General features: G+C 42.8%; 1 protein-coding gene and 1 long non-coding RNA gene across 3 annotated transcripts in view; one reads left to right on the top strand and one right to left on the bottom strand.

The window, feature by feature from the left end:
- The window catches only part of LOC120230842 (myocardial zonula adherens protein), a 92,469-nt gene that overhangs the window by 62,023 nt on the left and 15,468 nt on the right, over window positions 1-14,978 (top strand). For both annotated transcript variants that reach the window (XM_039230587.1, XM_039230588.1), the window contains exon 11: window positions 7,453-7,536. In XM_039230587.1, coding sequence (XP_039086518.1) covers window positions 7,453-7,536 — 84 coding nt within the window. The remainder of the gene's footprint in view (window positions 1-7,452; window positions 7,537-14,978) is intronic.
- Window positions 6,676-7,895, bottom strand: LOC120230845. The gene is made up of 3 exons (XR_005528189.1): window positions 7,745-7,895; window positions 6,965-7,370; window positions 6,676-6,845 (listed from the first exon to the last, which is right to left on the bottom strand). It is a non-coding gene; the product is annotated as an uncharacterized LOC120230845 (long non-coding RNA).

Raw genomic sequence — 14,978 nt, forward strand, 5'->3', positions numbered from 1 at the left:
GCCACTGAGAAGTCAACAAGGACTCAAAGTATCCTACTGCTTTGCCTTTGCCTGGAATTCATAACCCTGGTTGTCTCGTTGTTATGAAAAGCTTTAACTGACAGTCATCTTTGATACCTTTGTCCATGGGAAAATGAATTTTTTCTTCATAAACGTGGCTCAAAGCAGAAAGTCTTTTGAAATGAGGATCCATGGGAAAGAGTAACAAATCGGAGGTGCTGGTGATAGAGGTTGGGAATGTTATTTATTAACGTGTGGTCAGGTTTCACAGTACACACAAATGCACACACACACACCTCTCACATCCTGATTTTGAATAAATGTGCCTGTGGACCTCCATTGGTTAATTCTAAAATTTGAATGAAAATGAAACAAATTTCCTAGCAATTACATCATAAACTTAGTTTGGATTGAAAAAAATTTAATTCCCTCTTCCTCACCAGAGGATGTTAATGTGATTCAATGTGATCATCAGTTTTAACATGACTTCTTGTATGGTGCTCCTTTTCGGTGTATGTTTACTGTTCATTTAAGGATTTTTCCAGATACATGTATATTGTCATTTGCCCACTGCTAAAACACAATGACCCTATGGCACAGTTTCTTAAAAAAAAAACATACCAAGTACTGTGTACTATTTAATACGTATTTGCTGCTGCATTTCTTACATTCGTTAATTTCTCTTCTCATCCCCAGCCTCAATAGTGAGTTATGTTTCACAAGTTTTGCACAATTGGGTACTATTCACATAATTCTCATTACAGGGCTGTATTGTATTCTGACATTAACATGAAATGACCTGTGACCTGCATGTGTGTCACTAACGGGAAAAAAAATTTCGGGAAGCTGAGAAGCCTCATAACTTTCAGGGTTGCTCTGAAATCCATAACAGGATCTTACTAAAATTTTGCACAGTTTCATTTTGTTCTGGTTGACACATAAGCTGTTTTTGAAAGAAAGCTTAGGAGTCCTTTCACTTTAGCAGTGTTTCCAAAAGCAGGTTATAAAAACGTGTGGATTGACAAGGGTACTTGCATCTTCTAAGAGAACAGTTCTTTTATGTAAGATCATTGATACAGTAAACACATGCCCCCTGTGGGTGTGCGGTCTAGTGCAAGAGAGAGATGTCCACAAAGGATGGTAGTAGCAGCGAAGTGTCTTAACAGGGGTCTGTTGAGAGGGCTGAGGTAGAACAGAAGAGGGAGACAGGAAGCCAGCCTGGAAGATTTGGGGACTGCTGCTCTGGGAGGTGTCTAGTGAGTATGTTGTGACAGCAGGAGATCTCTGGGTGGAGAGGGGGATGGAGGGTAGGAAGGCATGTTTGGTGGAAGCACCAGCTTGTGCAAAGGCCCAGAGGCAGAACCACTGTATGTCCGTGGGGTGCTGAGAGGATGGAGTGGCTTAAACGTGGGGTTCATCTGGGACAGGACAGGCATGAAAGGACAGTGGGGACACAGAGGGGGGATCGTAGCAGAAGGGCCTCACATCCACGCTAGGGAGTTTGAATGGCAGAAGCTTGAGAGGGTTTTTAAGTAGGGCAGTGATACGTTCAGCATCTCTGGGGGTAGGCCTAGAAGCCAGTATTTTGTAAAAGCTCCCCCTTGGTGATTCCATTGTGTGGCCATGGCTTAAGAGGGATTGCTTAGTTTAAATCACCTATGGACATAACTCAGTGGTGGCAAATGTGAAGAAAAGACATTATCGGTTCTAAGAAAGTAGAGGATACACCCCTCCCCAAAACATACCACTTTAAATATCAGACTGGCTATAGTCTTAAGAGACCTAGCATCCCACATGATCATTAGGCTGCAAGATGTATATTCGGCTTGAGTTACAAAGAAACATGCTTATCAAGACAAAAATAAGAAAAAAACTCTATTAACATTAGTTACTAGATTCTAGATTTTACAAGATGGGTTTCTTTCTTTGTCCTAGAAAGGGGGTCTACTATTTGATATTGAAATTTAACAGTTGTGACAAGATTATGTTCTGAAGTAAAAAGGATGAGGTTTGGAAAGTGAGTGAGTCCGATTTCTCATTTCTTAAGGCCTTGATTTGAGCCTGGTACTTTGGTCATTTACCACCACCTGGTGACAGCTAGATCTAAACGCAGCTTCATGAAGAATCCACGAACCTCTTCAAGGTCAAATTTACAAATCTGAATGTATCAAAAGGAGTAAAGGTTGCAGGCCAGCTGCATGGCACCCTGGATGTTGGAGTGGCCCTGATTTGGCAGGTGCTTCGAGGACATCCACCTTGGGTCACCAGGGCCTCTGAGACTCTGTTCCAGACAGTTTTGCCCCTGAAGTCTAAGGGAGGGATTGGTGAGAGATGGATGTATGGAGCCCCTGATTCACTCCCTCGCTGTCTGGGAATATAAGGATGACAGACGTCTTTACTCTCAAGAAGCTCACAGTCTAGGGAGGGAGAAATACTAGTAATAACATAGCAGTAGCTACATTTAGAGCGTTTATCATGTGCTGGGTTCTGTAGGATACCATGTTTGAAGGTGGTTTGATGTTGGCAGTCATGACTAACACCGTTTTCTGCACAAATGCGTGGTTTCGAGATTGAGCCTCACAACAGGTATCTCCTAGGAGGACACTGGGCCGTGCTCCAGGGGCAGACCCAGGGGAGACAGTTGGGGTTCAAGGTCAGCGCCCCATGTAGGGTCTGAGGGGCAAGTCACGCGCTGTCTGCCAGCCTTGGTGTCCTTTTCTCTCTCATCTGAACAAGTCAACCCTGGTCACAGGATATGCTGTACAAGGAATGGTCAAGGATAAAAGTATTCACTTAGAACAAGAGCACGATTGCTTCTGGAAGCTTCAGTTGTTGAGAAAGGCAAGCCTTGGCAACAGAAGCTTCAGCACCCCAGACCCTTCCCACGGCCGTCCTCTCCTGAAGGAGGTGCCTCTTTCGCTCCACCTCTGTCCTCCTAGAATGCCCCGGACTCCCCTCCCACCCCAGCCTCCAGGTGACAGCTCTCCTCCGTCGCTACTCATTTTTTAAAAATGAAAATCCTGTCCGTCTTTTCCTGGGAACTGTTCGTCAGGGTGCCTTTCAACCCTTGCTTCCTTAGACTCACAAACCGGTCTGATTACTTCAGAGATAGTGAAGCAAGTGTATTTGAAGTCTCTTTTTATGTTATTTGATGAAATTTACTCCAACCTCCTTGGAACATTGTAGCTAATTTTAGTACCTGTTTTGCCTAAAGAACTAAAGTCATTTTTAAAAAAATCTTAATACCATAGGAAGGAATGAAAAGGAGCATTATAAGGATGATTTTTGAAAACTATTCCTACAAATATTGAAGGACATTTAAAGAAATGACTCTCTTTTTGCCCATAATCCTACCCGAACTCAGAACTGTTCCATTTATTTAACTTCTGGCTTTTACCTTCGATCGTTGTGAAAATTTTTTTTAATCCCCCCGAGGCTTTTTGTAAACACTTAAATTTTGCAATATATTTGTTTGCAGTGTCTCTAATAAATTCCATCAAATTGATATTCCATAATGTATTACCCAGTCCTTTAGTGCTAGACATTAAGGCTATTTCCATTTTCTATTATAAATAATAGGAGCAAGAACATCTTTGTATATACAGCTTTTTTTCCTGTGTCTGAATGATATCCTTAGGATAAATTCCCAGGAGTGGGATTAGTGGGTCAAAGGGTATGAACAGCTTTATGGCTCTTAATATTTATTGCTAAGTCACCCAAAGGGTCATTCTAATTTACAATGCCACCTGCAATACATGAGAGAAGCTGTCCCTCCCAGCCCTTTCAGCACGGAGTTCTTCAGCCAGTGGTTTGGGGCAAATTTAAACGTTATTAAAGGGTAACTTGTTACTGTTTTTAATTGGGAATGTCTTTAATTATTTCTCAACATTGGACATTTTTTCTTAAATGTGCTTCTTACTATATTCTATTCTGTATGGCTTACTTTTTATGTCGGAGTGTATTTTTTGACACTAGGTGGAATTTAAAATGTTTTATCGTGAAAATGTCAAATGCACTCAGGACAGACAGACTAATCAATGAACACCCCTCCCCCAGGCTCATTACCAGTTTCAACAAATAGCAAATTGGCTCTATTTACCTTCCTTGCCCCTTCTTTTCCTCTTTTTTCCCCCTTTGTGTAGTTATTTTAAAGCAAATCCCAGACATTCTGCTTGTGTTTTCTACACTCTTCATCTCTAACACAATGGACTTAGATAATTGTAATGCTATTGTCACATCTAACAAATTTAATGATAGTTCCTTGCTATTATTTAGTACCAATCTGTCCTAAAATTTTCTGCAATGTCTTTAACATGTCCTTTTCACTGTTGCTTTGTTTCAGTCAGTCCAGAGAAGGTCCATTATGTTATGTTGATGGTTGTGTTTCTACCCTCTTTTAATCTAGAGCACACTTCTCCCCGTTCTTCCTCCTCCCCCGTCAAGTTTCCCCCACCCAGTGACATTGCAGGAACTGAGTCTGTTGTCCTATAAAAGTTTCCATGTGATGGATATGACTTCCTGTTTATTAGCTCCGGCAGCTTGGTGAGACTTGGTTTTAACTTTCTTGCAGGGGTAAGCAAGAATACTTCATGGTGCTGCGTGACTTACTCCATATCTCTTCAGCAGCACGCGTGTCCCACTTCGGGTGACGATGCTGAGGCAGATTGTGGTTTCAGATGGCGACAGCCCAAGGCGCAGTTGTAAAGTTCCTCCTTAGCTTTGCCCCTGACCATTTCATCTATTAATGATGGTTCCTTGAGCGCGTTATTCCCTAGAGATTGCACAATGGTGATTTTCTAAATCTATCATTCTTTCCCATTAACTGGAATTCTTCTGAAAAGCAAAACTTTTCCCCCTTATCACCTAGGACTTTTTAGTAATCTCAAAATGCAGTTTATACAAGAAAGGCAGGATAAATGCCTTGTTCTTTCTCTAAATTGCCAGAGTTTTTTTTTTTTTTTTTATGTTTATTTTTGAGAGAGGGACAGTACAAGCAGGGGAGGGGCAGGGAGAGGGGGAGACAGAGAATCCAAAGGAGGCTCCATGCTGTCAGCATAGAGCCCAACGCAGGGCTCGAACTCACTTACCATGAGATCATGACCTGAGAGGAAGTCAGACACTTAACGGCCTCAGCCACCCAAGATCCCCATATTGTCAGCTTTCTAAGTAAGGAGCTGGTTCCCTTGTTACTCCCAGTGGTGTCCAATGAGTCACTGTTACTGTTGGTTTTTGTTTTGGAAGAGTCATAAAGTACTCAGGGTCTTAAAAACATGTATATTTCATGCATTTTACTCCATTACATTCATGATTCTTTTTGATGCTCGCATTGTCCCATCCTTGGCCCAAGGGAGACCCTTCACATATTTGTTTTCAGGCATAACAAGGTGTCTTGGGTTCATCTAGTATATTTTCACGCCTGGAAATGAGATCTTCCTCCAAGATGACTTGTATTTGTTGGTGAGGGTTGGTGTATAGATGCCACAATCTGTATGTATTCTGTGCTTCTTGTTATTATTTCTAAGTTTTCTCAGTGCACAGGGTTAGGAAGTGCGTATTTAACAAATGAAAATAAAATACTAGGAGTTCATACTGATATTTTCATACCAATTTAACAAAAAAAAATTATTTTAGTTCTTTGATTTCACATTTGTTTCTCTCTCTTACACAAAAAACCTTGGGTCCAAACACTGTTATACTACAATATTTCCAATAGTTTCAGAGCAACACTACCGATATTATTACCAACCATTTTCCTAGTGAATAAGAGATTTCTTTGCAGTTCTGTTTATGTTTAGAATATATTCCACTAAAAAGAGTCAAATTAGCTTGTTCTAACAACACTTGGGTTCTTTTCACCAATTTGATATACAGTTAAGTTCATTTATTTCAATTTGTTTTCAAGTTTTAGGATTTGCTTTTTTTTTTCCTTTTTGGTTTCATTTTATTTTTGGATCCGTAAAATACACTTTCAAAACTAAACGTAGGTAAGAAGGTGTTATCAAAAAAGTCTTTCTTCGTCTCCTCTGAGTTCCTACCTCTCTCTATTGGCAGCTCTTTCTTAATAATTTTGGTTTATCTTTGCAGAATTTCTTTTTTGCAACTATATATGCATTCATATGTCCTCACCTCTCTTACAGTGAAGCTCACATACTATTCCTTACAATGCACCATATCTGTTCTAGAAATCAGCAGAGCCATCCATTGTCACGATGAACCATGGTTTTTTTAACCAGCTACTTACTGATTGATGGAGTTCTGTTTTCTCTGTGTCTTTTAAAAACCAAAAATCCTTTGTCCAGGTCATTTTATATTTTGGCCAGTGTGTCTTTGGTGATCTCTTTCTAGAAATGGGATTGCTAGGTTGAAGGGCAATGTGATTATACTTTTGACTTTTTCTAGCTCCTGCTAGATTCACTTCTAGCAGGAATTGTGTCATTTTGCACTGAGAAGGGTTTTGTAAAAAGACCTTGCAAATGCGCAAATTCAGTATACAGTTGGAAAAGTTAGTGTGTTCTTTAAAATCACAAGTTATTGATTGAACCTGCACCGTTTCCCCCTAATGGCTATGCTGTAGCCTGGTACAGAGCACCTGGTTCCTGCCTTTTCTCCTTTTTTTAAAGTTTATTTATTTACTTTGAGAGACAGTGAGCACAAGTGGGGAGGAGCAGAGAGAAGGAGAGACAGACTCCTAAGCAGGCTCTGCACCATCAGTGCACAGCCCGTTGCAGGGCTCAGCCTTGCTGTACCGTGAGATCGTGACCTGAGCTGAGATCAAGAGTCGGCGCTTAAATGACTGTGCCACCCAGGTGCCCCCGGTTCCTGCTTTTAGGGCTTCCATGGTTTGTCTGTGGAAAATGACATGAATGAAAAGCAGGGTTAGAGTAGCTGTAGATAGACTGTGTTGTAAAAATAAAGGTGAAAGTCCAGCTCAAGCGTCTCTCTTGAGGAAGCCTTCCCCACTTACCGCAGGCCACGTGAGTCCTTGATCCTCTCACTTCATTTGCACTTTTAGTGACAGTGACCCTTTCTCCAGACCCAAACTTTTGAGCCCTGGTTGAACAGATCCAAATGAACTAACAGGGATGACAGAGCTGAATGTTTGAAATGTGGGCTGCCTCACAAATTTGAGCTGAATAATTATTTTCTGCGGAGGTGTGTTTGCATTTCCCAAAGCATGTTCTCTGGAACATACGTGGGATGCTACATGGGTTACACAGCAAAATCAGTGTGGAAATATCAGGCTGAACAAACCCAATGAGACGTGACTCCAAAATCAGGTGCTGTCCCACGCTTACGTGGCCACAGAGCCCTCTTTCCAGGGAGCATCTCGTGTTCATACTGTTCCATGAGCCACGAAGAACATGTGGGTTCTGTTTAAATGAAAACCAAAGGTTGATTAACTTGTGTTTGTACAGTTCTGTAATTTCTTAACATTTTTTTGTTTCTTTCTAGATTGAATCATTAAAGAAAAAGGTGCAGCAGAAACAGCTTTTAATACTGCAGCTTTTAGAAAAGATATCTTTCTTAGAAGGAGAGGTAAGAAGCTGTGTTTCTTGAAGCTGGTGTCTTCCCTACCATTAAATTTTATGTTGCTAAGCCTACCACTGACACTTAATTAAAAATATGGCTATTTCCTGGCCTTATAAAATTGATTGAAGGTTAACTGCCAACACTGAAAATGAGGTTCTGACAGCTAGTTTTTCTTTATCACCTGACTCTCCTCATTCCAGCTTGCTGTGCTCACCGCTGCTTTTTGGCTCTCATTTTTCTTGTTCAGGAATTTTCTTAGCAAGTTGGATAAGCTGTTGAACAACACTGATAATCTCCCACGTTTATGTAGTGCTTCATACTTTTGTGAAATATTTTTCATGCACATTCCTCACATGGTTCTCTCAGTGACTCTAAAAGAGACAAAGATCATTATCTTTGTGTTAATGCAGGTTTTAAAAGGAGGTACAGAAAAAAGAAAAGGAGGCACAGAGAAGGCAGGTGGCTTTGCTCAAGGTCACCCAGCTTAGCTGATGCCAGCGCCAGGCTGAGAGACAGGTCCCTAACCAGTGCTCTGCTGTGACATGGAGTCAGCATGGTTAGAGGTGACTTAATTTCACCTCAGGTTTTCATGACATTTAGTCTTCCTGACGAAAAAGTCACTTTGGGGATTTGGTGTAGGTTCCAAAAAAGGAAATTATGGAGTTGGAAGAACCTGAAGAGCTTAGGTATTAATAGAAGGAGAAGCCAAAATCTATTTGCTCTGCGGGCTCTGTTAGGAGCTTGGCACTGAGCCTCTTCCTTTGAGCCTCATGAATCTCTCCCTGTTTGTGCTCGACATAGTTCTTCCCCTGAGGGAGACCGCCCAGGAGAGAATGATGAAGTGAGCAAACAGGGAAGAAACGACGTCTATTAAGCACCTGGTATCGTTGGGTGTGTTAATTGCTCTCCCCATCCTTTGTAGAACATAAGAGGTTAAGAGTGGAATTGGACTTGCCCAAGTTGGAACCCTAGATCTGCCTCTTAGGAGCTGGGTGATGCTGGGGAAGTTTCTTATAATTAAAACATGAGGACGGTAATTGCACTTATGTGTGTGTGGCCGTGCAGTAAGGTAGAAAATGCCTGGCATGTTTATGAAGAGGCATGTCTTAGGAATTAGATTATACTTCTCCCATTTTATAAATGGGAAACTGAGGTTCAGGGGCATTAAGGAGCCCATCCAAGGTGACATTAGAAATGGGTGAGCCTGAATTCAAAGCTTGAGCTCTTCACTGCCGTGTTTGTAGGAGGGATAATCTGTGCTTTCATTTATTCTGTTTTGGGAGCTGCCTATAAAAGTCATGACCAGGGGGCGCCTGGGTGGCTTAGTTGGTTGAGCATCTGCCTTCGGCTCAGGTCATGATATCACGATTCGTGGGTTCGAGCCCCGCGTCGGGCTCTGTGCTGACAGGTAACTCAGAGCCTGGAGCTTGCTTCAGATTCTGTGTCTCCCCGTCTCTCTGACCCTCCCCGGCTCACGCTATCTCAGGGGGAAAAAAAAAAAAAGTCATGACCAGAAGTCCCTCATGGCCCACAGGGACCTGGTAGCAGATTCAGGTCCAAGGAGTCTCAGTGTCCTGACAGCTGAGTAAATGGCGTTTTGCCCTGGCCCTCTCCTGCCTTCCCCTCCACAGTCCCGGGGTCCAGCTCCAGCCTTACTGATCGACATTTCTGAGATCGCCCTGTGAAGTCACCGCTTTCTGTGGGAGGAATCACACCTTCCCCAGTGAGATTAGAGAGCGAGGGCCCTGGTGCCAGCCCACGGGTCCAGAGAGAAAGGGTGGTTCCAGGAGAACGGAAGGAGAAGCTGACAGGAGGCACAGCAGGTCACCCAAGGCAGTGCCCACCAGCTCGCCCTTCCCCATGGCTGTGCCACTCAAGCCAGCTCTACTTGTAGGTGATGAAATGTCCGAGGGGATGTTAGCAGAGAGAACAGCCAAACACACTGTGCTTTAATGCTTCATTTCTTCCTGTCTTGCCCAGACCCTGAGATGTGGGTCTTAGTCCACATAGTTTATTTGACAGGTGATCCCAGGAAGCCCCAGTGGAAGGGGGGAAAACTGAGTCAGGGAAAAGCTGAAAGCCAATAATGGGTGCCTGGCTGAGGGTGTTGCCACCATGGGCAGCTGCCACTCACTCTCCTTGGGGGCCTGTAGGAGGTGCTGTGCTCTGGCCTCTGAGTTATCCTTACCAACAGGTCAGAAAGCTGGGCATTTAGCCAGTGACTCCCGTCAGCCACTGGGTGAGGCCCGCTCCTGGGGGAGCAGAGGGACCAGCTGTGGCCTGTTCCGGCAGGGCCACCTAGACTCTGGTGGTTAGAAAAGCCCTCAGGAAAAGAGTCACAAGTGGCTGTCGGGAAATGGATATGAGCGGGGCCAGCAGTGTCTGCTGTGTGTATCCGGTGAGCAAGACTTTGAGAACCCGTTTTCCTTGAGCATTTAAATACCGGTGATAAATTTGTTTGACACAATTCCCATAAACTATTTAAATTCCTCTCCAAATATAGTATGGCTGATTCCTTTTGATTACTTCCTACATCCACTTAAACAGCAGATAACACACACACACACACACACACATACACACATGCAAAATAAGTTACATAGTGATAAGAGTAATACATTTACACTTGATCTTATTCTAAAATATCTTGGGCTTAGTTTATTTATTTCTTCACTGTTTCTGTTGTTGTTTTTTATATCTTCCCAAGGCTATTGTTTTACTTATTTCAAAGTTTTCTTAGAGTTAACATCATTGTAACACTTTCCAGACAGGTGTACGGCTCTTTTAGGTCTGAAGAAGACAGAATAGCTTTTCTGAGTAGCTCTAAGGTTAGAGCGTGTGGGTTCTGGGGTGCGCACACAGGATGAAGTGACTTCAGGGTGACTCAAAGTCAAGACCCCTTATCATCATGATGCCTGGACCTAATTTTTAGAACTATTAAAAACGTTAAGTGTTCCTTAATAGTTTACCATACTTTGTTGGGCCAGGTAGAGATTTCACCTCTGAGGAGGTGAGAGTTTGAGTTGAGAACTTGTTCCTCTTTAGGCTGTGTGACTAGTTTATCCTGTTACAAACACACTGCTGACTGTTGGTTCCTTGCTAACTGTGGGTGACCACTAATGGCAGTGACCTCTGCCCCTCTTCCCACCTGGTGGTTATGTGATTACCAACGCCAAGCAGTCCTTCCGTGGGCCCTAAGGTCCTGGGATGACCTGACTTAACAGTTTATTTTGTTACTAAAAACAATTTCTTTTTAATGTTTAATATCAGACACACTGCTGATACTCATTTCCTGACCGGCCACTTTATATTTGAGTGAGTGAGAGAGACAGCATGAGCAGGGGAGGGGCAGAGAGGGGGACACAGAATCTGAAGCAGGCTCCAGGCTCTGAGCTGTCAGCACAGAGCCCGACGTGGGGCTTGAACTCACGAACTGCAAGATCATGACCTGAGCCGAAGTCAGATGCTTAACTGACAGAGCCGGCCAGGTGTCCCCAGTTTCTGTTATTATTTCTTACCTGATACAGAAGTTTTATAAACATATAATACTCTATAAAAGAAATTATATCACCTTATATGTTAATGCTTTCTAGTTTTAAAAATCAATACAAATTGTTAGATTATAGTCACCTTTTCTATTAAAACCATCTTTGTGTACACTTGATATTAACTTTCCCTTTAAGAGTTGTGAACACAAGGCATTTCTCAGACTATGTTTCCATAATAATAATTTCCTTCTCCTTGGCCTTTTTTGATGCCCAGATTGTCACAACTCAGTGCGAGTTCTCGTACATTAACTTCTTTGCCCGTGTGGCAGGGTTCTTGACGCTTTGGGGTTCATTATTGAAATGTCCTATTTCAAGATACGGGATTGGCTTGTCTCTGAGGAGCCCTGGTTCATTTTAGTGGAGAACTATACCGAGAACTACCCGGGCATGAGAACTGGTCATGGCTGAAGCTCTGGGCCTAGTGTTAGGCCAGTTTTGCTAGTGACAGAATTGGGGGGAAATGTCTTTTTAAGATGATGAAGTCCCACTGACATATTTCAGATGTATCTAAGTAGACTGCTTTACGATGCAGCGTTCTGCTGGCCCTAAGACCTTCTATGACGTTGGCCTGTTCTAACGCCAGTAATTTTTATATCATGCTTTCCATCCCCTGCTTTAAACCATGATGATGCCAAAGGCAGTATTTCAGATACCTTTGAAAAGTTTTCATGGACAAATCTGGTAACTTCTTATATTCCATCTTATTACATAAGTAGCTACCTTTTATTAAGGGCCTAAATGCAGACTCTGAAGCAAGGCTGCCTGAGTTCAAATCCCCACTCTGCCACTTAACTAGTTAGGTGATCCTGGGTGAGTTAACTGTTCTGGGCCTTAGTTTGCTCATTTGTAAAACAGAGTCTTCTCTTTACCTTGGTATCGTCTCCATAGAGTTGTTATGAGGATTAAATTAATAGGAAGTGATTAGAAAAGTACATGGCTCATAGTAAATGCTGTGTTTACTGTTTCTTCAGCTGTGTGGGCCCCAGGGTCTCCCTTTATGTATGTATTTCCTTCTTCTCCTCTTCCTCCCCACCTTTTTAAATATTTTTTTTTAACAAGTTCACGTATTTGAGAGAGAAAGTGTGAGTAGGGGAGGGGCAGAGAGAGGGAGCGAAAGGAAGAGAGAGAGAATCCACAGCTGGCTCTGTGCTGTCAGCACTTGGGGCTCAAACCCGCAAACCTGTGAGATCATGACCTGAGCCGAAGTCAGACGCTTAACCGACTGAGCCACCCAGGCACCACACATTCTTTTTTAGAATAGAGAATGTGCATCATTTTGGTTTCTGAGTCCATCATTTGTAATTACTAATGCTTATACTCATTGGGTTTTGAACCCTCACCAGATTCCTAAAAGTTTGCCCTATCAACCAATTCAAAATCTCCCCGGTACAAAAATATGTCCATTCTTTTTCTTTTTTTCCAAGCAATATTTTTTTATGTGCCTACCTCTTGAATAAGGACTATCCCATCCCCTATTTCCGATATAGAAAATGTTATTAAAATAAAATTATAAGCATATGCCTCCATGCGGTTGATAAGCTTTCTGAAACTGAACAGATTCCATTCTGTTCTTCTCTGCTGCAAATCCTGAACCTACAGCTGAATTCAAAGGTAAGAGCAAAGGACTCACATGTCTTCGTTTTGTCCATCCTGCATTTAATGCGTGTTGTATGGTACATAAACCTCTCAGCATGTCTGTTGTGCATTCCTGGGACTATTAGTAATGTTCCAGTGTAGTAGTGGGGCGGCAGCACCAGGCACCGGGGCTCCGCGTCCGCACTTTATTGGACACGCGTTCTTGTTTAGTGCAGGTGCTGCAGCTCCGGCCGCTCCCTCCCCTGGGCCTGAGGGAGTGGCTGACACACACGTGGGGGTGGGGGTGTTAACATACGCTTGTGACTTCATTTCCAAAAAATGCCACAAGGTGCTGCACCAGGTCCCTCCTTCCTGAAAGGCACGCAGCCTGTGAGCTGCATTTCCCACCTGAACACAAGGGGGTGGTATTTGACAGCAGGTCAACCCTGGGTCTGGAGCCCCAGTCCCAGAAGCAGTCTTGTCTAGAACACAAGCCAGGCAGTAACGAGGCTGCTGTCATTCGGTTCACTTGAAGTGGAGTCTGGAGGACTGAGAGCGGAGTCTGTTTGCCTGTACCAAGACCTGGCAGTTTTCTAAGTTTTTCTTAATCTGTCCTTCCTTCTCTAACTTCCCTCCTACTGATCCTGTTGAGGCTCCCACCTTCTTTTTTTTCTTGTGTGTTCATTTACGTAAACAAACTGCATCTATGTAAAGTGTATAGTGACCGATCGGAACGAGGCTAATTGTGGTGGTCACTTCACAGTATATACAAATAGTGAATCATGGGGCACCTGGGTGGCTCAGTTGGTTAAGTGTCCAACTTTGGCTCAGGTCATGATCTTGCGGTTTGTGGGTTCAAGCCCTGCGTCGGGCTCTGTGCTGACAGCTCAGAGCCTGGAGCCTGCTTTGGGTTCTGTGTCTCCCTCTCTGCCCTTTCCCCACTGGCTCCCTGTCTCTCAATCTCTCACTCTCAAAAATAAACATTAAAAAAACAGTGAATCATTATGTTATATACCTGAAACTACTATAATGTGATACTATACCTGAAAAAAAACTAAAGGTTATAATTCAGTGACTCTTGACAGTTGTATATACCTGTGAAACTGCCACCACAATCTAGATACAAAACATTTCCATCATTTCCCAAAGACTCCCTGGGTCCCTTTGTGGTCCCTCTCACTAGTCATCACCCCTTGCCCTCCGCAGGCAGCCAGTGATGGTTTTTTTTTTTTTTTTTTGGTGGGAGGGTCACTTTATCACTTTTTGTCACCGTGGACTTGTCTGCATCTTCTGTAAATGAAATCATGTTGTATGAACTCTTTCGTGTCCAGCATCTCTCACTTGCATGATGGTTTTCGCTGTAGCTATGTTGTATGCATTCCTTTTTATTGCAGAGTGGCATTCCCTTTTATTTATGTGCTCATTTGTTGATGCACACTGGAGTTGTTTACAGTTTGGGGCTCTTGGGAATGAAGCTGTGAGGAGTATTACTGTACAAGTCATTATGTGGACATACGTTTTCACTCCTCTTGGGTAAAGTCCTAGTAGTGGAATATATGGTAGATGCAGGTTCAAAAACAAACTGTGTGCTTTTTGTGTTCTTATACATTTTTGCCTACTACAAGGTCACAGAGATTTTTCTCTTGGTATTTTCCCTAAATATTTTATAGTTTTTGCTTTCTAATTTATGTCTGTAATCCATTTGGAGTTAATTTTTGTGTTTGGTGTGAAGTAAGGAGGAGTATACACCCCCATCCCCCCCGGAGATATCCTGTTATTTCCTGTGAGCATCCCTTTAATTCCTATTATTGATAATTTGTATGCCACCCTCCCCAACTCTGTGTCTTTGATCAGTCTAGCTAGGGGGTTCTCAATTTTGTTGTTTTCAAAAACTAGAACAGCTTTTGGCTTTGTTGATATTCTCTGGTCTCTGTTTTCCATTGTATTGAGTATTGCTCTGATATTCGTTATTCCCTTCCTTCTAGTTATTTCGGTGTTGCTTTGCTTTTTCTAGCTCCTTTGGTGGACATTAGGCCACTGATTTTAGAGCTTTCTTTTTTAAAGGTTTACAAAATTTTTTATTTATTTTGAGGGAGAGTGCATGAGCAGGGAGAGACAGAAAGGAGGAGAATGCCAAGCAGGCTCCGTGCTGTCAGTGCAGAGCCTGATGTGAGGCTAGAACTCATGAACCATGAGATCCAATGATCTGAGCTAAGATCAGATGCTTAAGTGACTGAGCCACCCAGGCACGCCAAGCTTTCTTCTTTTTTAATATCAGCAGCTATCAATGTCCCTGCAGACTCTGCTTCAGCTCAGTGGCACCCC

Source organism: Hyaena hyaena, unplaced genomic scaffold (genome assembly GCF_003009895.1).
Source record: "Hyaena hyaena isolate Hyena2069 unplaced genomic scaffold, ASM300989v1 scaffold_49, whole genome shotgun sequence".
Lineage (NCBI taxonomy): Eukaryota > Metazoa > Chordata > Mammalia > Carnivora > Hyaenidae > Hyaena > Hyaena hyaena.